Consider the following 22,360-nt stretch of genomic DNA (forward strand, 5'->3'; position numbering starts at 1 on the left):
ACTGTGAGAGTGGTGAGGCCCTGGCACAGATTGCCCGGAGAAGCAACCCTGGACGTCTTCAAGGCCGGGCTGGACGGGGTTTGGAGCAGCCTGGGGTAGCGGGAGGTGTCCCTGCCCATGGCACGGGTTTGGAATGAGATGGGCTTTTCCCATCCAGCCCAAACCATCCCACGATTCCATGGTGATCCTTTCACATAAATATACACCCACCGAGGCGTAGCTCCGTGTAAAAAACATTCTCTAATGAGATATAATTACGACTAATAGGATTTGCCCGTAAATATGAATAACCACCTCAACCCGCGGCCGTTGCGGCAGCGGCGCTCGGGCGGGCGGGGCGCGGAGCGGAGGGGAGGGAAGGAGGCGAATCCATCCCCGGAGCCGCGGAGCCGCCCCGGCCGGGCGGGGCCTGGGCCCGGCGGTGCCGCCCCTGCAGCCGCGGCGCGGCCCGGCCCGGCCCGGCATGAGGCTGAGCCGGGCGGCCGTGCTGGCACAGGCCAAGGCGGCCGCGCTCGACGGCGTCCGCCGCCTCAACTGCTGGTGGGCGCGGGGACAGCCTGGGACCGGCCGGGGGACAGGGACTGAGGGGGGACAGGGACTGAGGGGGGACAGGGACTGAGGGGGAACAGGGACTGAGGGGGAACAGGGACTGAGGGGGGACAGGGACTGAGGGGGGACAGGGACTGAGAGGGGACAGGGACTGAGAGGGGACAGGGACTGAGTGGGGACAGGCATGGATTGAGGAGGGGACAGGGACTGAGGGGGGGACAGGCTCGGATGAGGCTGAGGGGACAGTGATGGAGGAGGGTCAGTGATGGAGGAGGGACAGGCAGAGCTGGGGCTGGGGGCACAGGCCGGGATCAGGAGAGGAACGGGCAGGGATGGATGAGGGGTGGCAGGCCAGGATGAAGAGGGGACAGGCAGGGATGGAGAGGGGACAGGCAGGGCTGAGGCTGGGGACTCAGACAGAGATGAAGAGGGAGTTCAGACAGGGCTGGGGAGGATAGAGGGAAGGCAGGAAGGGAGGGAGCTGGGTGTCAGGCAGGGGTGGGGAGGCGGGACAGGGCTGGGTAAGGGCAGACAGGCAGGAGTGGGGAGCAGGCAGCGCTGGGTGAGGGGGTTCAGGCAGCGCTGGGTGAGGGGGGTCAGGCAGTGCTGGGTGAGGGAGAGGAGGCAGCGCTGGGTGAGGGGGTTCAGGCAGCGCTGGGTGAGGGGGGTCAGGCAGTGCTGGGTGAGGGAGAACAGGCAGTGCTGGGTGAGGGGGTTCAGGCAGCGCTGGGTGAGGGGGGTCGGGCAGTGCTGGGTGAGGGGGTCGGGCAGTGCTGGGTGAGGGGTTCAGGCAGCGCTGGGTGAGGGAGAACAGGCAGTGCTGGGTGAGGGAGAGCAGGCAGTGCTGGGTGAGGGAGAGCAGGCAGTGCTGGGTGAGGGGGTCAGGCAGTGCTGGGTGAGGGGGTCGGGCAGCGCTGGGTGAGGGGGTTCGGGCAGTGCTGGGTTAGGGGGTTCGGGCAGTGCTGGGTGAGGGAGAACAGGCAGCGCTGGGTGAGGGGGTTCGGGCAGTGCTGGGTTAGGGGGTTCGGGCAGTGCTGGGTGAGGGAGAACAGGCAGCGCTGGGTGAGGGGGTTCAGGCAGCACTGGGTGAGGGGGTCAGGCAGTGCTGGGTGAGGGGGTTCGGGCAGTGCTGGGTGAGGGGGTTCAGGCAGTGCTGGGTGAGGGGGTTCAGGCAGTGCTGGGTGAGGGGGTTCGGGCAGCGCTGGGTGAGGGGTTCGGGCAGCGCTGGGTGAGGGGTTTGGGCAGTGCTGGGTGAGGGGTTCGGGCAGTGCTGGGTGAGGGGTTCGGGCAGCGCTGGGTGAGGGAGAACAGGCAGGGCTGGGGAAGGAGAGGCACAACAAGGCCCATGCCAGACTGTGCTGCAGCAGTTTGGTGGGGCCAGGCTGGGGGCTGGGGTTGTGATCCCGGCTGTGGGGGGTGCAGGGGGAGGCTCAGCCTGGCTGTGCTCTCCCTGACCCCCCTCTCCTCTCGCAGGGGCAGCCACCTGACGGATGTAAGTACTGGAGGAGCCAGAGGAGCTGGGCCCACAGCCGGAGCGGGAACTCCGGAGCATGGCGGCGATGGGGTCGGCAGGGCACTGGGGAGGGCCTGGCCCGGTGCCTGTGAGCTGCAGGGCTTTTCAGGGTTGATTAGCATCTCACACCATAAAAAAAAAAAGTGATTGCTGTGTTTCCACATTGGAAAATTTCTCTCCAAGGCCCAGCATGGAGCCTTAGAGAGTGGAACCCTGAGTCCTACCTCTGTGGTGGTTTTAGATGAGGTTCTGTCGCTAGGGGAGGGCTGGCAGGGGTGGGAGGGAGCCTTTCCCGCTCCTGGAGGCTGCAGAGTTGCTGGAGCAGAAGAACAATGTGACACTGGCTGGTATCTGCACTTCCACTCCTGAGCAGAGGCTGGAGGAGCTGCTGACGTTTGCATTCGCCATGTCAGAAAATCTCTGGTGCTGTTAAGCTCGGGTTAGACTGAGACAAACCCAAATTCCTGATGGTGGTTTTTGTGATTTCAATTGGGCTTATTTATGTTTTCCCCCATGAATGCCAACTTGTTGTTTCTGTCTCTTCCTGTCCAGATATCCATATGCCGGGATTTGCCCAACATTGAGGTGATCACGTTCAGGTGAATGCCAGATTGCCAGCTTTGGAGAGGGCAGGGAAGTCACCTTTTCCTGGGCATGGTTTCTTCCCAAGTTGCTGGGATTGTGTGTGAGCTGCCTGGCTCTTCATGCCCCATTTCTCAAACAGCAGAGATACAGAAATGATTATTCCTCTGCACTATTCCCTGTGCTCCTTGAGAAAATATTCTCTGTTTTGACAAGTGATAAAACCCCTTAGGGTTGTTGCTCCTAAAATTCTGTTCCACAGTTTTGATGGGGATCTTCTTGGCCTCTGTATGTGGCCTGTTTCCAAAATTCTTGTTGGAATATTTCATGCATCTCTCAGAGCTTTCCCTTTCCATAATACACTCAACTTTCACCTATCCTGGGATCCCATGGAGCCAATGCTCTGTGAATTGGAGCCTTTTAACTCGGCACTCTTACATGGGTTCTCCTTGGGTGGGTCTGAGGAGCTGCTACACAAAAGGAGGCAGGTTTTGGGGGCAGAAGAGGCTCTTTGTCATCCTCAGCAGGGTGGAGCGACGGCTCTTTCAGTTCTTCCCTCTGCTGACAAAAGATGAAATGCCACAAGCCACGGGCTGAAGGTCCCTTGCTGTGCCGTGCTGGGGTGAGGCTGTGGCAGGAAAGGGGACTGGGAAGTGCTGTGCTCCCTCCTGGATGGGGCAGCGAGGGTGGGACGGGCTCTGACCGTGTCTCCACAGCGTGAATGGCATCTCGGACCTCGAGCCGCTGCACCAGTGCCAGAATCTGAGCGAGCTCTACCTGAGGAAGAACAACATCACGAGCCTGGATGAGCTGTTCTACCTGAAGACGCTGCCGCGGCTGCGGGTGCTGTGGCTGGCAGAGAACCCCTGCTGCGGGCCCGACCCGCACCGCTACCGCATGACCGTGCTGCGCAACCTGCCCAGCCTGCAGAGGCTCGACAACCAGGGTGGGCCTGGGGACCTGCACACAGCCCCGGGCCGGGCCACCTGGGGAATGGGGGGTGTTGGCTCCTCCCAAAGGCATCCTTTGAGTTTTCCTAGAGTCAGGAGGTGTTAGGGGTTGAGTTAGTTCCACTGCTTCTAAGCTGTTTTCATTCTTTGTCTTCCCTTTCTGTTTCTCTTCCCCTTTCCCTTCTGCCTCCTCTTCCTCCTTCCTCTTTTTCCTTCTCCATCCCTATTCCTATCCACATCTGCATCTCCTTTTTCCTTTTTCCTTTTTCCTTTTTCCTTTTTCCTTTTTCCTTTTTCCTTTTTCCTTTTTCCTTTTTCCTTTTCCCTTCTCCCTTCTCCCTTCTCCCTTCTCCCTTCTCCCTTCTCCCTTCTCCCTTCTCCCTTCTCCCTTCTCCCTTCTCCCTTCTCCCTTCTCCCTTCTCCCTTCTCCCTTCTCCCTTCTCCCTTCTCCCTTCTCCCTTCTCCCTTCTCCCTTCTCCCTTCTCCCTTCTCCCTTCTCCCTTCTCCCCTCTCCCTTTCCCTTCCCTACGGTAGCAGGAATGAATGCCTCATTATAGCTCAGACAGTACCACTAATTAGTGGTTTTTAGAGCTCTCACTTTGCTGTGGCCAGACAAAGGTTCTATAACTGGATCTGCTGTTGTAGGAAAAGCTGCTCTGTTGTTTTTTTTCTATCCAGCAGCAGCAATTTAGTGGCTTCTGGAGCCTTCTCCAGAGACAAGAAATCGCAAAGTGTGTTTGCATCCCTCCCTGACACCCTTCTCCCTTTGGGAGGCTGGTGATTGCTTCCAGCATTGTCCTGAGCAGGTTTACCTGTAGGAGGAGGGTGAAAGCAAAATGCCTGACAATTTTTGGACAGTTTTCCCTTGGGAAAAGCTCTGCAGCAGCAGAACCTGCCCCGCTAGAGATGCCATTCCCCTGGGCTGCTGCAGTTGGTAGCAACAGGCGTTTGTTGTGGCCTTTGCAGCGGTGACAGAGGAAGAGCTGTCGCAGGCGCTGGTGGATGGCGTGGAGATCACGGCCCCGCCGGCCCGCAGGAGCGTGGAGAGCGGCTGGTCCGAGTCCACGGCGTCCAGCGCCGCCGGGTCCGCCACGGAGCGCGACAGCGAGCTCAGCTGCAGCCTGCAGGACACAAAGTGAGCTGGGGCGCTGCCGGCCTCTCTGGGCTGAGCTCGTGTGCAGCAGGGAAGGACCCTGGCATTGCAGGGGCCAGGCCCGGGCTGGTGCAGGCTCCCATTGCTCTGCTTACTGCAGTGGGGCTGTGCTGGTTCCGTGGCACTGCTGGGGCTGGGGCTGGTTCTGTGTCTGCCACACAGGCTCTGCTGTGGGGGGGACTCGAGCTCATCAGCTGCATGTGCAGGCAGGGATGGGTCCTCTCTGATCTGGGTGCGCCAGTCCATTCCCTGGGGTCCTCCTGCTGGATACTCCTTGCATGGTTGCCTGTGATGAGGAAGGATTGGCCTGGCAGAGGAAGGTTCTCCCACCTGATTATGGTAACGTTTGTTTTCCTCCCTTTTTTTTAGCAAAACTCAGGAGGAGCTTGATATGAAGCTTGTTCCCAGGGATAAATATTCCTCCTTTTCCCCTCAAGAGACAGATTGCAGCTGCAAGAAGACAGTGAGTATCTTTTGAAGACCAAATTGCTTTTCCTTGTATGTGGGGCTGAGCCCCAGCATTGAAGGATGAGAAGAACCTTGGATGTCCCCAGAGGGGAGGAACAGAGCTGATGCCAAGGCTGGAAGAAATGTCCAAGAACAGCTGAGTGCTCTGGGTTTGTTTGATTTGGAGAGAAGGAGGCCGAGGGGTGACCTCATGGCCCTCTGCAGCTTCCTGAGGAGGGGATGTGGGGAGGGGTGTGCTGAGCTCTTCTACCTGGGATCTAGTGACAGGAGACATGGGAATGATTCAAAGCTGTGCCAGGGGAGGTTCAAACTGGACATTAGGAAGTGTTTCTTTAGCAAAAGGAGCATCAAAGGGGCTGCTGAACAGGAAGCTTAGGTGGTTCCTCAGCCCCCTCCATCATATAGCCTAGGATGAACCTGGATTTTGGTGGTGGATCTGGGAATAGCAGAGTGCTGGACTCGGTGCCATTGCATCAATCAGCAGAGCAAGATCTAACCCACACTGCCTCACTCTGCCATAGCTGCCTAGAGCAGCACCACAGGCTCTGACCATTAGAAAAGGGCGAAGTGGCCCTCCATTACCCCTGGAGAGCTGCTTGGATGTTGGGCAAAAAATTCTCCCTAGAAGGATATTATTTAGGCTGTGGAATCTCTCCCTGGAGTACTTCAGGACATGGTTTGACAGAGCCACGGCCTGGTGTTGGCAGTGGTCCTGTGGGTGGCAGGGCTGGGGACCTTCAGCAGTCGTTTGCAGAGAGCACCAGCGCTCCTTCTTCCTCAGAGCAAGGAGCTCCTGTCCTTTCCCATCCCACACATGCTGGAGAGCGAGGGCAGCTGCTCCTGAATGTGCTTTTCCTTGGAGAAGCCAGGCTGGAGCGTGGCTGGCAGCCAGAGGTGTGTGGGCAGCACGCACAGGACTGGGCGGATGGGTTTGTCCTGCATTCCAACCTCGTCATGTGCCTCATGCAGCCTCTGCCGGTGTTTGCCCCGAGGGCTTGGTTGTTAGTCCAGGTCTCCTGGCTGCAGGTGGCTGTTCCAAACTGCTGCCAGTGGTGGTGGTGGAGGAGGAGTTCTTAGAAGGAGCAGGGAAAATGCAGTGTATTTGTCCTGGCTGGTTGGTACAAAGCAGTGTCTGCCTTATCCCAACAGAACAATGTCCTGAATGCCATCCTGCTTCTCATGAAGGAACTGGACTCAGAGGGGCTGGAGATCATCCAGCAGACCGTGGCGAGGAGGCTCCAGGCCTTCCAGAAGAAGGAGCTGCAGGAGGAGTGACACCGCCCATCCCCCTGGAGCCCCCGCCCCGCGGCGCTGGCCTGCCCACACCCCTGGCTGCAGCCAGAGCCTCGGTGCTCCCTGCTCTGCTTCTCGTGCGAGGGCATGGGATGGGATGGGCTGCTCCTTCTCTGGAGATTGCCTGCTTGTGCAGCAGGCTTTGACACTGTGTGTGGCTGGGGCTCTTGGATGGGAGCTGTGGGCAAATGAGCAAACAGAAGGGAGCAGGGCTGCAGACAGAGGTGCTGAGGGATCCGCAGGGGAGCAGAGCCTGCTGATGGCTGGGAAGATCTCTGCCCCTCAGCCAGCCTGGGGGTGCACAGCACCTCTGAGAGCAGTTTGTACCACAGAGATTTGGTTTGGTGAGGGCTGACATTGCCTGAGATAATCACTGAGGACTGTCTGGTGCAGGTTGTGAAGGTCAGTGTCCAGTTACTAATTTATTTTCCAGGTCCTAGCTGACTTCCTCAGGTCCTTGCTGTTGTATGCAGCGCCTGCAGCCCAAAGGAAAGCTCGGAGCAGCCTAGGTGAACCAGAAATCACTCCCACATCCTGAATGCTCAGCTGTCCTCTCACCCCAATGTTCCCTGCAGGCATTAGAGCAGCTTAAGGAAACATCCCAGTTAAAAGGCCCTGAGCATTCTGCCTGCTTTGCACAGGCATCAGGGTGGGGTTGCTCTTTAACTGATAAAGCTGCATTTACCAAGTTTTGTAGAGCTGTTAAGTACAAACTGAACCGTTGTGACATACCAAATAAACCCAATTATCCCTCAAGGCCGTGTTAGTGGTGGCTGGAGTTCAGCAAAGGCCTGGCTGGGGGCACTGCTCCATTACCTCTGGTTCAGGGAGTGCATTGTGAGCCCTGCGAGGCAGGAGGAGGGCTGGGAGCCCCGCGCCTTCCCGCTTCACTGCGCCTCTGAAACGGTGAGCCTGCTCCCAGCGCTGCTTTGCAGGAGCACTGGGCTGCCTTGCAACCTGCTTGCAACCACAGCAAAGGCAGGGAGCGAAGGAGCTGGTGAGGAGAGCTCAGTGCAGAGCAGGGGCAGGACGATGGCCCCGAGATAAGGGACACGAGCCCTCCGTGCCTCCCTGTGCTGCACTGGCGACGTGGCCTTTCTGTGGCCCCCCTGTCCCTGTTTGTGCAGTGTCCAGGCTGTGCTGCCAGGAGGGAATGCTCCTCAGGGATGGTGACAGCCCTGTGTCCACAAGCCTGTTTGCCTGACCTTGGTGGGAAGGGACACAGTTTGACCCTCGTCACTCAGGGGGAGACTTGCTGATGCCTTTAACTCCTCGAAAGACCTTTGTTCTTGCCTTCTGCGTTAAACCCAGCTGCAGTTGTGTGATTTATGATGTCCCAGACTTCCTTTGACAGCCAGGGCCTGGGAGACTCACCCTGCTGAGTGCAAGTCTTCTCCCAGGCCCCTGGCCTGTGCATGTCAAGGAACAGGGGAGTTGTTGTTGGGGTGAGCTGGGCCCCCAGCTTTTCTGGGATGTGAGTGATCAAAGGAAGCGTCCAAGAGGACTCGGTCATGGGGCCGGTGGAGCAATAGCCGTGCCCTTGAGGCCACACTGACACAATTCCTGGAGAAGTTGCGCTGCTCGCTGCCTACGTGCCGTGCTCGTCATCCTTGGCTGTTGCTGGTGCTGCCCTCAGAGCTCCCAACTGTTTTTGCAGCATCCCAGCAAACCCCAGCGGGAGCTCAGCCCCTCCAGAGCCCTGGCAGCCTGCCTTCCACTGCAGGATGCTCCTGGAGCCTTGCTCTGCCCTCTTTACAGGGTGGGCTGGATGTGCCAGGAACCCTGGGAGCACACTCGCAATCCCCTCCTGCTCATCCTCGGAATGCAGTGGCTGTGCCTGTCTGTTTTCTCCCAGGAATTTGGCCCCCCAGGTTTTTTTTTGCTGGAAAATGAGGTGTGAGGGCTGCAGTGACTCCTGTGAGGGCTGCAGTGCAGCTGCTCTGAGCCTGGGGCCACCCCTGTCCCCATTCACACCCTAAACCTGTCTGCTGCAGGGCTGTGCTGCCGACAGATTTTCCACCTGACCTGCTGTCACCCTGCCCTGCCTGAGCCGGGAATATCGAGCGGTGAATGCAGATGATTCCCAGCTGTGGAAAATGCCAGCAGCTCTGCTGAGCCACTTCCCTTCAAACCATCCTCAGAGACTCAGAGAGGCTGGTGGTGAGGCAGGTGTGAGGTCCATGGCTGAGGGAGGGAGAGAAGGGATGTGCTGGGGCTCCCCTGAGGTGGAGTGGCACATGGGAGAGTGGAAGAGCCCCTTTCCCACCCAGGAAATGGAGCTCCAGGAGAAGCCAGGTCTCTGCCTGGGGTCTCCAGAGCAGATATTCATTCAAGAGCAGCAATGCTGCCACCATCAGCAAGGTCTTGGGTCCAGGGAGGAGACAAAAGTTATCTTCCTCCAGAGCCTAAAATGTTTAGTTAGGGGAAAAGCACTGAAATCATGGAATCATGGAATGGTTTTGGGTGAGAAGGAACCTGGAAGCCCATCTCATTCCACTCCCTGCCATGGGCAGGGGCAGCTTCCACTATCCCAGGTTGCTCCAAGCCTCATCCAACCTGGCTTTGGACACTGCCAGGGATGGGGCAGCCACAGCTGCACTGGTGAACCTGTGCCAGAGCCTCCCCACCCTCACAGCTGATAATTTCTTCCCAGTGTCCCAGCTAACCCTGTGGCAGTGTGAAGCCATTCCCCCTTGGTGTGTCACTTGTCCAAAGTCCTTCTCCAGCTTCCTTGTTAGCTCCTTCAGGTACTGCAAGGCCACAGTGAGGTCACCCCAGAGCTTCTCCTCTCCAGGCTGAACAATCCCAGCTGTCCCAGCCTTTCCTCCCAGCAGAGCTGCTCCATCCCTCTGATCATCCTGGGGCCTCCTCTGGACTCCCTCCAGCAGCTCCACGTCCTCCCTGTTCTGGCCCCAGGGCTGGGGCAGCTCTGCAGGTGGGGTCTCACCTGAGTGGGGCAGAGGGGCAGAATCCCAATCCCTTTCCTGCTGCCCACTCTGGGGGATCAGCCCAGCACAGGGGCGTTTCTGGGATGGGGCATGGCCAGCCCTCAGCACCTGCACCCCCAAGTCCTTCTCCAGGGCTGCTCCATCTGCTCATCCCCAGCCCGGATTGATCCCAGGGGTTGCCCTGACCCAGGGGCAGCACCAACAGCACCTGGTGCTGTTAAACCTCAGCAGATTCCCATGGGTCACTTCTGGAGCTTGTCCAGGGCCCTCTGGATGGCCCCGTCCTTCAGGAGTGTCCCTGCACCCTCAGCCTGGGGGCACTGCAAACCTGCTGAGGGGGCCTCCAACCCTCTGTCTGTGCCAGTGATGCAGATCTGAAATATCCCTGCTCCCATACAGACCCCTGGGACACCCCTGCTCACCGACGGCCACTCTGAGCCACTGACCCTCTGCATGTGACCATGCAGCCAATCCCTTTTCCATCCAGCAGTCCATCCATGGAATCCAGCTCTCTCCATGCAGAGAGAAGGATGTTGGGTGGGATTGTGTCCAGGCATTATAGAAATCTGGATAAATGTCATCCATAACCTTTCCCTTGTCCACGGAGGGAGTCACTCCCTCAGAGAAGGCCGGGGGCAAATCAGGGAGAGCTTTCACTTGGGGGCAGCTCCATGGGGAGGATGAAATATCGGCATGTTTGACGCCAAAGGCTGTGATGTGTGCTGCTGCTGTCCCGCAGGCTGGAGCCGTCAGCCAGCAGCCCCAGGAGGGAAGTGGCCTGGGAAAGGGGTCCCTGTGACCGTCTGGCGCAGCCCGAGCGTGCGGAGCTCGGCCAGGCCGGCACACTTGGCCGGCCCTGTGAGAAACTGCCTCACACACAGCACAGCAGCACCCCCAAGCACTTGGGTGTTTCCCTTGAAGGTGGGAACCGAGGGATTTTTGTCTGGAATTGCAAAGCGATTGCAAAAGGATGCTGACCTCTCACCCACCATGATCTGGAAACCGCCTGTGGTCCCACTCTCCCAGGCTTTGAGGATGCACAAAACCAGGAAACCTCTCGGCCTGGCATTAAGCCAGCCTGGGAAAACCATTAGGCTTTGCTTGCCCTCCCACCCCGCCCCATCCTGCTACCTGTCCCCCCCACAATGACCACTCCAGAGGCAGGTGTGGCTCCAGCAGGTTTTATCTCTAAGGAGAGGAGCAGCGCCGCGGGCGGTGCAGGATCCGGGGGTCACAGAGCAGCAGTGAGTGACGGACACGGCGCCACAGCCACGCGGTGACGGTCGCAGCCAAGCGTCATGCAAGGGACAGGGGCTCGCCAGGACCCCCGTGCTCAGCCCTCCACACCCCCACGGGGGCTGGAGCTTCAGGGGCACCCAGAACCCCCAGGGACCAGCTCTGAGCCACTCCGGGATGGCTCCGCATCCTCCTCACTCCCCTCCCACACATGGGGCAGGCGACTACAAGCAGCAGCAGTTGGCTCAGGCGGTCAAGCCGCTAAATAAGGACTTAAAATACCCCATCATTAAATAATAATAAACTATTAAGGGAAGATTAAGGGTCTGGGCTGTACGGCTGGGCTCAAGCAACTCTTCTGCATCCGCACAGGAACCAGAACCCGCAGCAGTGATTCGAGGCAGGATTGTGCCATTCTGGGAGCCAGCACCAGGCTCTGCCTGCTGTAAGGGATTGATGGCAAAGCTACAGGGCTACTGAGAACAGAGGGGACACAGTGCTCCCCCAGCAGCACGTGGGCACAGAGGACACGGTGGGGGCTATGGGTCAGGCTGGTGGGCCTAGAAGCCCTTCTCGATGCTGAGGGTGCGACGGGTGACGTGCTCCATCTGCCCCGAGATGTACTCGGTGAGGCTGATCTGGTAGTTGGCGAGCATCTTCAGCATCAGCCGCAGGTTCAGCCACCACTGCTCCTGGGGCAGCCTGTGCCTGTGCATGGGGACACAGCTCTAGAGCAGACACCCCGGGAAGGTTCCCCCACGAGCTGGTGAACCGCTGGGGCATGGGGACTTACTCAAAATCCGTGACTTTCTTCAGCTCTGTCACGGGGCTGAAGGCCACCACCTTCTTCCGCAGCCCGATCACACAGGCAGTGTCTCCAGAGTTGGCAAACACACGCCCTGGGAGGGGGACACTGCTGACCTTGGCCACCTCACCGGGGGCCAAGCCTGGAAGCCTGGAGCAGCAGCCACCAGCCTCCCCCACCCCCCGTGGGAACCCCAGCCCTTGGCTCACCCTTGCTGTAGACTTGCTGCAGCTTCTCTGACATCCACAGCACCGCCTTCACTCCCAGCTTGGTCCCGTAGTTCCGGTCAAAGGGGGTCGGGGCTCCCCCCTGGGGACAAAGGAATGGGGATGTCAGGCCTTGCCCAGCTCTCAGGGCCAGCAGGGCCCATGTCCCCTATCCCCTGTTACCCGTGTACCTGCTGGAGGTGGCCCAGTACATTGATCCTGCAGTCAAAGATGCCTTTGCCCTCGGAGGAGTAAAGGTTGTAGAGGAACTCGGTGGTGTAGTGCTCATGGCACTTCTCATTGCTGGGGAGCAGAGGGAAGGGTTTGGGGGGCTGCTCCTTCCCCCTTTGTTTCCCATAACACCTTTTTTGTGCTGTTTTGTTCTCCCTGAGGTCCAGAGCCCTGGCCTGTGTCCCCAGGAGGACCTTGGGCTGGGGTGGGGACACCAGCAGAGGCACCCAGCGTTCCCCATGGCCAAAGCGTGTGCCCACTGTGCCAAACCTCAGTGTGCCCAGGACCCCTCTCTGGCCATGGGAGGGGCTCAGCTCCAGCCTTGCTCCCTGCCACGGGGCTGGCCTTTGCAGTGACTGTCCCCAAGGGCCCCCAACTCACCGCAGCACCAGCCCTCTCTGGATATCTGTCTTCATTTTGTCGGTCAAGTGCTCCACGTTGGCCTGCAAGATGAACATGGAGATGCCGGCAGCCACCCCACAGCCACCCAGTCCTGACACCAGCCCAGCCTCTGCACAGCACAGCCACGTCCTCCAGCTCCCGCCCTCTCTGGAGCCCTCCCTTCCCAATTTTCCTTCTCCTTTGAGCCAGAGAGCCGCTCCTGCCCGCTGACCTTCAAGTCGTGGATAGTGAAGGGGTCTTCGTAGACGTAGGCAGCGTCGGCGCCCACGGCGATGCCGGTGACTGTGGACAGGTAGCCGCAGTAGCCCCCCATGGTCTCCACGATGAACACGCGGCGCTTGGTGCCCGAGGCCGACTGCTTGATGCGGTCACAGCTCTGTGCCAAAACAAGGGGAGGTCGCACCAGGGAAAGCCACCTCTGCTTCCCCAGCACGGGACATCGGCCACTCCAGGCCATGATGAAGGCGGTGGCTCCGTGAGCTGTCCCAACGTGTCCCTCACCTCCATGGCGGCGTTGACGGCCGTGTCGGAGCCCAGGCTGAAGTCGGTGCCGGGCACGTTGTTGCTGATGGTGGCGGGGATGACGCACATGACGATGCAGAGCTCCTCGTACTGCCCGCGTGCCTCCACCAGCTGCAGCACCCCCTCGTACGCCTGCAAGCAGCCGGGGGATTGGGAAATGCTGGCCCTGCAGCCAGATCCGCATCCAAGAAGGATTCCTCTGGATGCCCACAGCCACCCCGGCCCCCCTGAACCCACCTCAAAGCCCCCAATGACCAGCAGCCCCTGGATGTTGAATTTGCGCACGTTCTCCACGATCTTCTCCATGCAGGTCTTGGGCAGCGTCCTGTGGTGGGGAAGGGAGGGCAGACGGGGGGGTGTGGATGGTGGGGACACCCCTCCCCTACGCCCCCATCCCCAGGGCCACACTCACCGCTTGGTGCCCAGCATGGAGCCGCCACGGCCCAGCCATCCTGCCACGTCGTGCCAGCCAACCTCGCGGATCTGCGGGCACCAGCGATGGGTTAGGGGTGGGAAGAGCCCCCCTCCCCCAGCCCAACTCCATCCTCCAGGACATCCCAGGCTCACTGTCCCCCTTACCTGCCCCTTGGCCAGGCCCTCGAAGCCGTCGCTCACCACGTAGATGGTGTGTCCCTGGCAGATGCCGATGCGCACGGCCGAGCGCACGGCGGCGTTCATGCCGGCGGCCGGCGCTCCCACGTTCAGAATGGCCATGCTGAAGGGGCTCTGCGGGGACAGGGATGGGAACAGCACATCCCTGCGTGTCCCCAAGGCGGGGATGGGGTACCCTGCTGCTCCACATCACCCCTCACCTTCTCCTGAGCGGGCTTCTGGTGCGCCAGCAGCTTGTAGATGTTCCAGTTGTTCTCAAAGCTCCTGCAAGGACACGGTGATGTGTCCCCAGTGCACGTCTGGGAGAAGGGGGAGTCTCCCCAGTGCCCCAGGGGTGTGACTGGGGACACCCTTCCCCACAAGGAGAAGCCCCTAAGACAGATGGCTCCCCCAGTCCTGGTCCCTGCTCCTCACCTTCCACGGAGCTGGATGGCCTCCTCAAACCTCTTCTCATCCATGGCCTTCTGCACATCCTTTGTCTTGGGCGGGGAGAAAGATGCAGCACCGTGACACCCCCATTCACAGGGAGGGAAGTGGGACCCCCCCCAAATTCCCCAGTACTCACCACCTGGACACACTCCATGAGAGGCAGCCGCACGGACTGGTTCCCGGAGAGGCTGACCACGCAGGCCGGCGTGTCCGGCGTGGCCTCCAGCAGCGCCATCACTGCCTCCATTCCCATCTTGCTGCTCTGCAAAGGGACAGGGCCACCTGTGACACTGGGGCCACCAGTGCCAGCTGGGTGGGATGCTCAGGGATGCTCCCACAGGCTTGGAAACCATGTGGCTGCTGGAAAGCTGATGGTTTTATTTCAAATTATTTCAAATTAATTTCAAATTCGATGGAATTTTGAGTAAATGAGGAGAAATGTGTGCACAGCTCTGCCCAGCACAGTGGGGCTGAACCCATCCGAGCCTCACCCCAGCTGGCAAACCCCTTCCATGGGGCAGAGGGATGGCAGGAGCGGGGTTCCCCTCTCTGTGTCCTCCCCTGGACCTACCAGCACGCGGTCAAAGGCGGACGGGGTCCCTCCACGCTGCACGTGGCCGAGGACGGTGACCCGCGTGTCGAAGCCCAGGCGCTGCACCACCAGCTGTGGGGAAGAGGTGTCATCACGCTGGGGACCCACGGGTGTCCATGGGTGCCAGGGTGCTGCCGGGGCAGTGCTTACGTCCTTCACGTAGTTGGAGGTGATGGGTTTGCCGCTGCGGTCGATGGCGCCCTCGGCGATGATGATGATGTTGAGCCGCGAGCCCCGGCTGCGTGTCTGGCACGAGGGGAGGACAAATGGCCACCACGGCTCAGCCAAAGCTCACCGTGGGCCACGTGTGAGCGCCCTCCCCTTCCCCCCTCCGTGCTGCCCCGGGGGTGGCTCAGGTCACAGGCGGCCGAGCCCCCAGGCCGGCGCTGCCCCTGGCACGCGCGGGCTGGATTTGCGCTCGGCTGAGTGCCCCGGTTCACAGGGACAATGGCGGCAGCTCCCGAAGCTTCCCAGGGGCCGGGCACGGCGGCAGGGCTCAGCCCGGGCCCCCGCGGGGACTCCCCGGGGAACAGGGGAGGGGAGGGGACGGCAGGGACCCCCCTCACCTCCCCGAGCCTCTCGCACATGAGGTCCTCCCAGCCGTCCTCTGGAGGGGATTCAGGGATGAAGAGCCAGTCGGCGCCCGAGGCCAAGCCGGACACCAGCGCCAGGTACCTGGGGGGACACGGTGGTGACAGCGCTGGCCCCGACACGTGGCAGCGTCCTGTCCCACCGGAGGGCTTCCCCACCCACGGGGCCTTACCCGCAGTGGCGACCCATCACCTCCAGCACGAACGTCCGCTGGTGGCTGCAAGGACACGGGCGGGAAGAGAAGGAGGTGGGTGAGTGCGACGGGCGGGGCGGTGCAGCCCCAGCCCCCGGCCCCGTCCCGCTCACCTCTGCGCCGTGGTGGTGATGGCATCCACGACCTCCATGATGCGGTGCAGTGCCGAGTCGGTGCCGATGGTCATGTCGGTGCCGCAGAAGTCGTTGTCGATGGAGCCCACCAGCCCCACGATGTTCAGGCGGCAGTTCTTCCTCGCCACCTCCTCGCTGATCAGCCCTGGGGGGTCACGGCCACCACACCGGTTATTTACCAGGGTGCTCATGTCCCCACCGTCACGGGGCTGGAGTCCAGCCCTCCTTGGGGTCACAGCACCGGGGTGAGACCTCACCACCCTCAAACACCTTCGTCACCCACCCTCTCGGACCAGCTCCTCCAGCAGCCCAGCCCACTCGGAGCGGAAGATGTCGGCGCCGGTGAGGCTGCCATCGCCGCCGATGACGCACAGGTTGGTGATGCCGTGCTCCACCAGGTTGCGGGCGGCCCGCAGCCGGCCCGCCCGCGTGGTGAAGGCCTTGCAGCGGGCACTGCCGATCACCGTCCCGCCCTGGGGACAGAACGGGGCACGTGGCTTGTCACGCACGCTCGGGGGGCTGGGATCTGGGGTCCCGTGGCCCCGTGGTGACCCTCACCAGCTGGATGATGTTGGAGACGCTCAGCCAGTTGGCTTGTTTGATGTTGTCGCCCCCCTCCACCAGCCCCTCGTAGCCCTGTGGAGAAGCAGAGGGTGGAGGTGAAAGGTACCCAGGCACACGGGGGGGCTGGATCCCCCCAAACATGACGGGCAGAAGGGGGAACCCCAACCTCATAGATGAGGAACACCTTGGCTCCCACGTATATCCCCATGCGGGTGACAGCACGGACAGCGGCGTTCATGCCTGGAAAAGTGAGAAGTGAGCTGCAGTATTCCCATGGGATCCTGAGCCCCACACAGGATGGGATCCTGCAGGTGACCCCGAGGTGTCCCTTCGAGCAGGGGGAGCCCCATGGGACCCTGCACCCCACAGGGAATGGGATCCTATAGATGACCCTGAGGTGTCCCCTTGAGTGGGCGGGGAGCCACGTGGGCTGAGACCGGGGAAACTCAGCGCACAGCCGGGCCCGTGGACGACAAACTGCCCGGGAGCGAGCTGCCCATCCCGGGGGGGACGGACACGGGCACAGGGACCGGCACAGCCCCTCCGTGGGGTTCCCCCCGTGGGGCCCCTGCCCTCCCACGGCGCCGGCCCGAGGGTGACGGGGACGGGGAGGCGGCGCGGGCGGGGGGCGCAGGGAGGGGGGTCCCCTCCGCCGCCCCGGGCGGAGCGCGGCCCGCGGACCCCGGCCCGGGCGGTCGCGGTCGCGGGCACGGACACGCGGGGAGGCCGCGGGCCCGGCCCGAGCCCCCCGCCCCGCCGGGCGCACCTTGCGCGTCGCCGCCGCTGGTGAGGACGGCGATGGCCATCCCGGCCCCCGCCATCCGCAGCCGCTCCAGCTCCGCCGCCGCCATCGCTGCGCTCCCGGCACCGGCGCCGCCGCCGCCGACACGCCCCGGGACACGCAGGGACCGGGGACACGCCCCGGGACACGCACGGACCGGGGACACGCCCCGGGACACGCCCCGGCCGAGGGGACACGCCCCGCCCCCGCCGCGGAGCGACAGGCGGCGTGACACGTCGCGCCGTGTCGCGACAAGGTGCGCCGTATCGTGCCGGACAGTGGGCACATGCCCCATCGTCCCGGATCGCGCCATCCTGCGTGAGGTCCGTCCCAGAGCCCTGAAGGAATTGCCTGGGGGACTGCCCAGCCTCTCCCCAGGATGTTTGAAAGGCCCTGGCTGTCCGGTCAAGTCCCAGGGGACTGGAAAAAAACGGAGTCTTGTCCCCATCTTTAAGAAGTGTGGAAAGGAGGAGCCTGCGGAGGAGACCTAGCGAGCCATGGGCCTCCGCTCTGTGCCTGGGAGGATCCTGGGACAGACCCTCCTGGAGCTCTGCTGGGCAGGGGGAGGACAGCAGGTGAATCCTGCAGGGCAAGTCCTGCCAGAACAACCCAGTGGCCTTCTCTGAGGGAGTGACTCCCTCCGTGGACAAGGGAAAGGTTATGGATGACATTTATCCAGATTTCTATAATGCCTGGACACAATCCCACCCAACATCCTTCTCTCTGCATGGAGAGAGCTGGATTCCATGGATGGACTGCTGGATGGAAAAGGGATTGGCTGCATGGTCACATGCAGAGGGTCAGTGGCTCAGAGTGGCCGTCGGTGAGCAGGGGTGTCCCAGGGGTCTGTATGGGAGCAGGGATATTTCAGATCTGCATCACTGGCACAGACAGAGGGTTGGAGGCCCCCTCAGCAGGTTTGCAGTGCCCCCAGGCTGAGGGTGCAGGGACACTCCTGAAGGACGGGGCCATCCCGAGGGCCTGGACAAGCTCCAGAAGTGACCCATGGGAATCTGCTGAGGTTTAACAGCACCGGGTGCTTTTGCTGCCCCTGGGTCAGGGCAACCCCCGGGATCAATCCGGGCTGGGGATGAGCAGATGGAGCAGCCCTGGAGAAGGACTTGGGGGTGCAGGTGCTGAGGGCTGGCCATGCCCCATCCCAGAATTGCCCCTGTGCTGGGCTGATCCCCCGAGTGGGCAGCAGGAAAGGGATTGGGATTCTGCCCCTCTGCCCCACTCAGGTGAGACCCCACCTGCAGAGCTGCCCCAGCCCTGGGGCCAGAACAGGGAGGACGTGGAGCTGCTGGAGAGAGTCCAGAGGAGGCCCCAGGATGATCAGAGGGATGGAGCAGCTCTGCTGGGAGGAAAGGCTGGGACAGCTGGGATTGTTCAGCCTGGAGAGGAGAAGCTCTGGGGTGACCTCACTGTGGCCTTGCAGTACCTGAAGGAGCCAACAAGGAAGCTGGAGAAGGACTTTGGACAAGGGCCTGGAGTGACACGCCAAGGGGGAATGGCTTCACACTGCCACAGGGTTAGATGGGACATTGGGAAGAAATTATCAGCTGTGAGGGTGGGGAGGCTCTGGCACAGGTTCACCAGTGCAGCTGTGGCTGCCCCATCCCTGGCAGTGTCCAAAGCCAGGCTGGATGGGGTTTGGAGTAACCTGGGACAGTGGAAGTGTTCCCTGCCCATGGCAGGGAGTGGAATGAGATGGGCTTCCAGGTTCCTTCCCACCCAGAGCATTCCATGAGTATATTCATGCCGTAGCAGGCTGTGTGATGCCATTACGTGCCACTCCAGGCTCTGACAGTGAGACAAGCTGGAGCTTTTACTAGAAATTTCACATATTAAAGTTTTAAATTTATAATCTTTTTAGGTGTAATTTAAAAACCCAAACCCATGGAGGAAGCCCTGCCATGGATTTCTCATCCCCACTGCCCAGCTCAGCTACCCAGTGTCACCCCTTTCCAGGGAGGGTGGTCCTGTTGCTGGATGTCCTCTCCACACCAGGAGGGTTCAGTGCTGGCAGGCTCCTCCCTCCAGTACTCCCCATTCCCTGGGAATGGTCCCCATCACCGTGTCCCCCTGGTCTCCCACATCCCCCAGGGGAGTGGGACAGGGCCCTGCCCAGCCAGGGGACGGGGAAACTGAGTCAGGTGCTGGCAGCTCGCCCAATTCCATCGGTGCCGTGGGGAGCTTGGAGCCTCATCCTACATCCTCAGACGCCGCGGGGCCAGGCATATCCGGCAGGGAAGGGGTGCGGGTGCCTCGGGTTAAGGAAATGGGAGAGACCTGGCCGGAGTCCCGCTCTCCTCCTCCCACAGCCCCACCTCCCCGGCCCGCTTAACATCCCCGGGCCGGCCGTGGGGCCCGCAGTGGTGCCCGTGCCCACCATGCTGCGGCTGCTGCTGCTCGGCGGGGCCCTGGGCGTCGCGGCGGAGCAGGCGGGTGAGGCGGGGACGCGGCGGGGGCTGGGGACACCGGGTTGGCGTGGGGACACACGGGGAGCACGGCGGGTGATGGGGCCGTGGGTGATGTCCCGCGTCTCCCGCAGCCCCGCTCGCCTTCACCATGATCCAGCTGACCCGCGTCTACAGGGGCAATTCCATGTTCCGGGGGAACGCCAGCCTGAACGGGCAGCTCAGCCATCTCCTGGAAGGGGATAATGTCACCCAGGTGCTCCCGCTGGAGCCGCCGGACGCCTGGGCCCGGCGGCAGGAGCAGGTGATCACCTACCTGGAGAACTTCAGGCTGCTGGTGCAGGTCTTCAACAAGGAGAGACCCACCAAATGTGAGTGGTAGCGGGGTCAGGGGTGGGTGCTCCGGGGAAGGGGAGACTCTTCCGCGATGCCAGGGCACGGGGGTGGCTCTGCAGGGACGGACAGAAGGGATGGGACACGGCCATGTGCAAAACCTCTCTGTGGGCAAAGGGAGCCCTTCTGTGGAGCGGGAATTCTTCCCAGAGCACACCCTGGGAACGAGACGATGCTCAACCTGTTGCTGCTCCTCAGGAAAAGAGCTGGGGGCTGCAGCCTGTGGGGTGGTGAGGTTTAGGAACGCTGTCTGCTCTCTGCCTGTGCTCTGCCTGCATCACTCCTGCTCCCTGCCTGCATCCCCCCTGCTCCCTGCCTGCATCCCCCCTGCTCCCTGCCTGCATCCCCCCTGCTCCCTGCCTGTGCTCTGCCTGCATCCCCCCGCTCCCTGCCTGCATCCCCCCTGCTCCCTGCCTGCATCCCCCTACTCCCTGCCTGCATCCCCCTGCTCCCTGCCTGCATCCCCCCTGCTCCCTGCCTGCATCCCCCCTGCTCCCTGCCTGCATCCCCCTGCTCCCTGCCTGCATCCCCCCTGCTCCCTGCCTGTGCTCTGCCTGCATCCCCCCTGCTCCCTGCCTGCATCCCCCCTGCTCCCTGCCTGTGTCCTGCAGCCTGTGGGAGCTGTGGGATGCTGCTGGTGATGGTTTTGTGCTCCTGCCTGCTCTGCCCCACAAGCCCTGTCACCTCTGCTTCTCCTGCCCGGGGTGTGCTTTCCTTGCCTTTCCTTGGTTACCCCAAACGAGTTTTGCCCCAGCCCCACGTTCCTGTGCCCTTGGGGAGCCTGGTGTCACTGCGGGGGCTCTGCCATGACTCGTCCCACCCCTGCTGGTGTCCCTGTGTCTCGCTCCATCTGTGAGAGCCACAGGCAGCTCCATGCCCAGAACCTCCCTGTCTGTAAAACCGGAGCTGTGCTGTGTGGAGATAAGGGGGGGAAAATAATCCCAGCCTCTGGAAAAGTCACTGCCATGGTTAACCCGAGGGGAAGCAAAGCTGCGGGTGGCTTGGGTGGCGCGAGGCTGTGCGAACTCAGTGCCCAGTCTGCTGCTGGTGAGGGCCATGGGGTGCTGAGGGTGGGAGCGTGGTGACCCTGTCCCCTCCCTCTGTCTCTGCAGTCACCCAGCACCTGTGCTGCCACCTCGGCTGCCGCCTCTACCCCAACGGCACAGCCCAGAGCTTCTACGAGGTCACCCTCAACAGGACAGCCTTCCTCAGCTTCCACGTCCCCAACGCCACCTGGGAGCGGCGCTGGCCCGGCGAGCTGCCGGTGGCTGCCTTCGCCCAGGAACAGCTGATGAAATACTCCATAACCACCCAGGACCTGCAGTACTTCCTCAACACCACCTGTGTCAGCTTCCTGCAGGCCCAGAGCGCTGCCAGGACAGGTCCGTGGTGGGGACAGGGACACTGGGGACAGGGACATGGTGGCGTGGCCCAGTCATCACCTCCACTCTTCTTGCCTCCTGCAGGAAAGGTCAGCGGCCGATCGCGCGCTCCGCTGGTGCTGGGGCTGGTCCTGGGAAGCCTCGTCCTGCTGGGCATGGCCCTGGGCATCTTCCTGTGCACGGGAGGGAGCTGCTAGCCTGGGCAGCTGTCCCATGTCACCCATGGACACAGGGGACAGACTTGTCATCTTCCCGTGCGTCCATCACCGCCCTGTGGAGACAGGGAAATGACCCATCGTCTCCCTGTGGAGTCAGGGGATGGATCCATCATCTTCCCAAGGATTCAGCAACTCTCATGGATCCATCATCGGCCTGGGAAGGCAGGGGCTGGATCCATCACCCCTGCATAGAGACAAGGGCTGGATCCCGCCGTGGAGGCAGGGACCAAGCCCATCCCTCACAAGCCATGTCCCCAGTGGCTCAGGCTTTGCTCCCCAAGGACACCAGTGGCTTCCCAGTCCTGTCCCAGCTGCACTGACCCCTCCAGCAGCTCCCAGCCCTGTGGACAGTCCCCATGCCGGGCAATGCACTGAGACTCCACACAGAAACACTGGACATGGATGGAAAAATGGGGGAGAGGGCCATGGGGAGAAAGCAGCAGGAGAAACAGCCTTGGAATGGTTACAAGGATGGTGTTAAACCCTTATTTATCCCTGTTCCAGTGAGGATGGAGGGAGGATGTCACACCTTGTGTAATAAAACCACCCATCAGTTCCCACCACACCTCTGGCTGCTCTTGTTCCCCTTGGCAGCACCAATGTGGGGCTGTGGATCCATCCTGGACCACGGCTGTTGGTGCTGGGTGGGCTCTTTGGTGTTGCCAGCCCCTGTGCCAGACCTGGGGTTGTGTGCTATGTCTCCCAGGTCTCCGGAAAGGTGCTGGTGGTGTTTGCAGGAGGGTGGTGCACCTTCTGAGCTCATTTCAACCTTCTCCCAGCTTTGGTTTGAGTCACTTAAGTAATTTTCTCAATGTTTTTCATTTCCTCGCTCTGTGTGAGATGCTGAGGTCAAGCACACACAGCTGTGAGGGGACAGTTTTCCTTTTCCACAATCCAAATACAAGCTAAAACTCCACTTTGACTGGTTAAACTTTGATTGTGTTGATAAGAAACTCTTGGCCACATTTCCCTTTCACCCAAAAGGGGATTTTGAGCTCTCGTGCGCATCTCCACTGCTCCGGCGGCAGGAAGGGCTGGGAATGAGCCAGGAGCTGCCTGGGGACAGCACAGGAGAGAGGCTTTCCTGGATTAGCTTCCAGCTCTTTCCTTTCTAAACACCCTGCGAGCAAGACAGGGTGGAATGAGGGAAGATGGGAAAAGAGACGAGGGACAGAAGGGATGCGAAGATGACC

The 22,360-nt window shown here is 61.3% G+C and overlaps 3 protein-coding genes across 5 annotated transcripts; 2 read left to right on the forward strand and 1 right to left on the reverse strand.

The window, feature by feature from the left end:
* The first annotated feature begins 397 nt into the window (after positions 1-397).
* CFAP410 (cilia and flagella associated protein 410) lies at positions 398-7,264 on the forward strand. The gene is made up of 7 exons (XM_063408397.1): positions 398-540; positions 2,023-2,041; positions 2,615-2,661; positions 3,361-3,590; positions 4,561-4,729; positions 5,117-5,210; positions 6,365-7,264. Exons 1-7 carry the CDS (start codon positions 464-466, stop codon positions 6,488-6,490), a joined length of 762 nt encoding a protein of 253 aa, XP_063264467.1. The 5' UTR covers positions 398-463; the 3' UTR covers positions 6,491-7,264.
* A 3,357-nt stretch (positions 7,265-10,621) lies between these two features.
* Positions 10,622-16,899, reverse strand: PFKL (phosphofructokinase, liver type). Of its 2 annotated transcripts, XM_063408252.1 has the most exons (22): positions 16,740-16,899; positions 16,140-16,213; positions 15,968-16,045; positions 15,693-15,882; positions 15,389-15,554; positions 15,255-15,299; positions 15,058-15,166; positions 14,642-14,737; positions 14,471-14,563; positions 14,036-14,161; positions 13,885-13,949; positions 13,671-13,734; positions 13,438-13,584; positions 13,271-13,341; positions 13,096-13,183; positions 12,838-12,990; positions 12,548-12,712; positions 12,316-12,377; positions 11,895-12,006; positions 11,707-11,806; positions 11,486-11,591; positions 10,622-11,400 (listed from the first exon to the last, which is right to left on the reverse strand). In XM_063408252.1, the coding sequence occupies exons 1-22, from the start codon at positions 16,822-16,824 to the stop codon at positions 11,253-11,255; spliced, it is 2,343 nt and encodes a 780-aa protein (XP_063264322.1). In that variant the 5' UTR covers positions 16,825-16,899; the 3' UTR covers positions 10,622-11,252. The 2 variants fall into 2 exon arrangements, with proteins under 2 accessions (XP_063264322.1, XP_063264321.1); XM_063408251.1 differs by having other exon boundaries at positions 12,838-13,183.
* Positions 16,900-19,054: 2,155 nt separating this feature from the next.
* Positions 19,055-22,138, forward strand: PROCR (protein C receptor). 2 transcript variants are annotated; one of them, XM_063407966.1, is made up of 4 exons: positions 19,055-19,202; positions 19,309-19,545; positions 20,680-20,949; positions 21,034-22,138. In XM_063407966.1, the coding sequence occupies exons 1-4, from the start codon at positions 19,148-19,150 to the stop codon at positions 21,144-21,146; spliced, it is 675 nt and encodes a 224-aa protein (XP_063264036.1). In that variant the 5' UTR covers positions 19,055-19,147; the 3' UTR covers positions 21,147-22,138. The 2 variants fall into 2 exon arrangements, with proteins under 2 accessions (XP_063264036.1, XP_063264037.1); XM_063407967.1 differs by having other exon boundaries at positions 19,087-19,202; positions 19,352-19,545.
* The last annotated feature ends 222 nt before the right edge of the window (positions 22,139-22,360 follow it).

Source organism: Prinia subflava, chromosome 11 (genome assembly GCF_021018805.1).
Source record: "Prinia subflava isolate CZ2003 ecotype Zambia chromosome 11, Cam_Psub_1.2, whole genome shotgun sequence".
Lineage (NCBI taxonomy): Eukaryota > Metazoa > Chordata > Aves > Passeriformes > Cisticolidae > Prinia > Prinia subflava.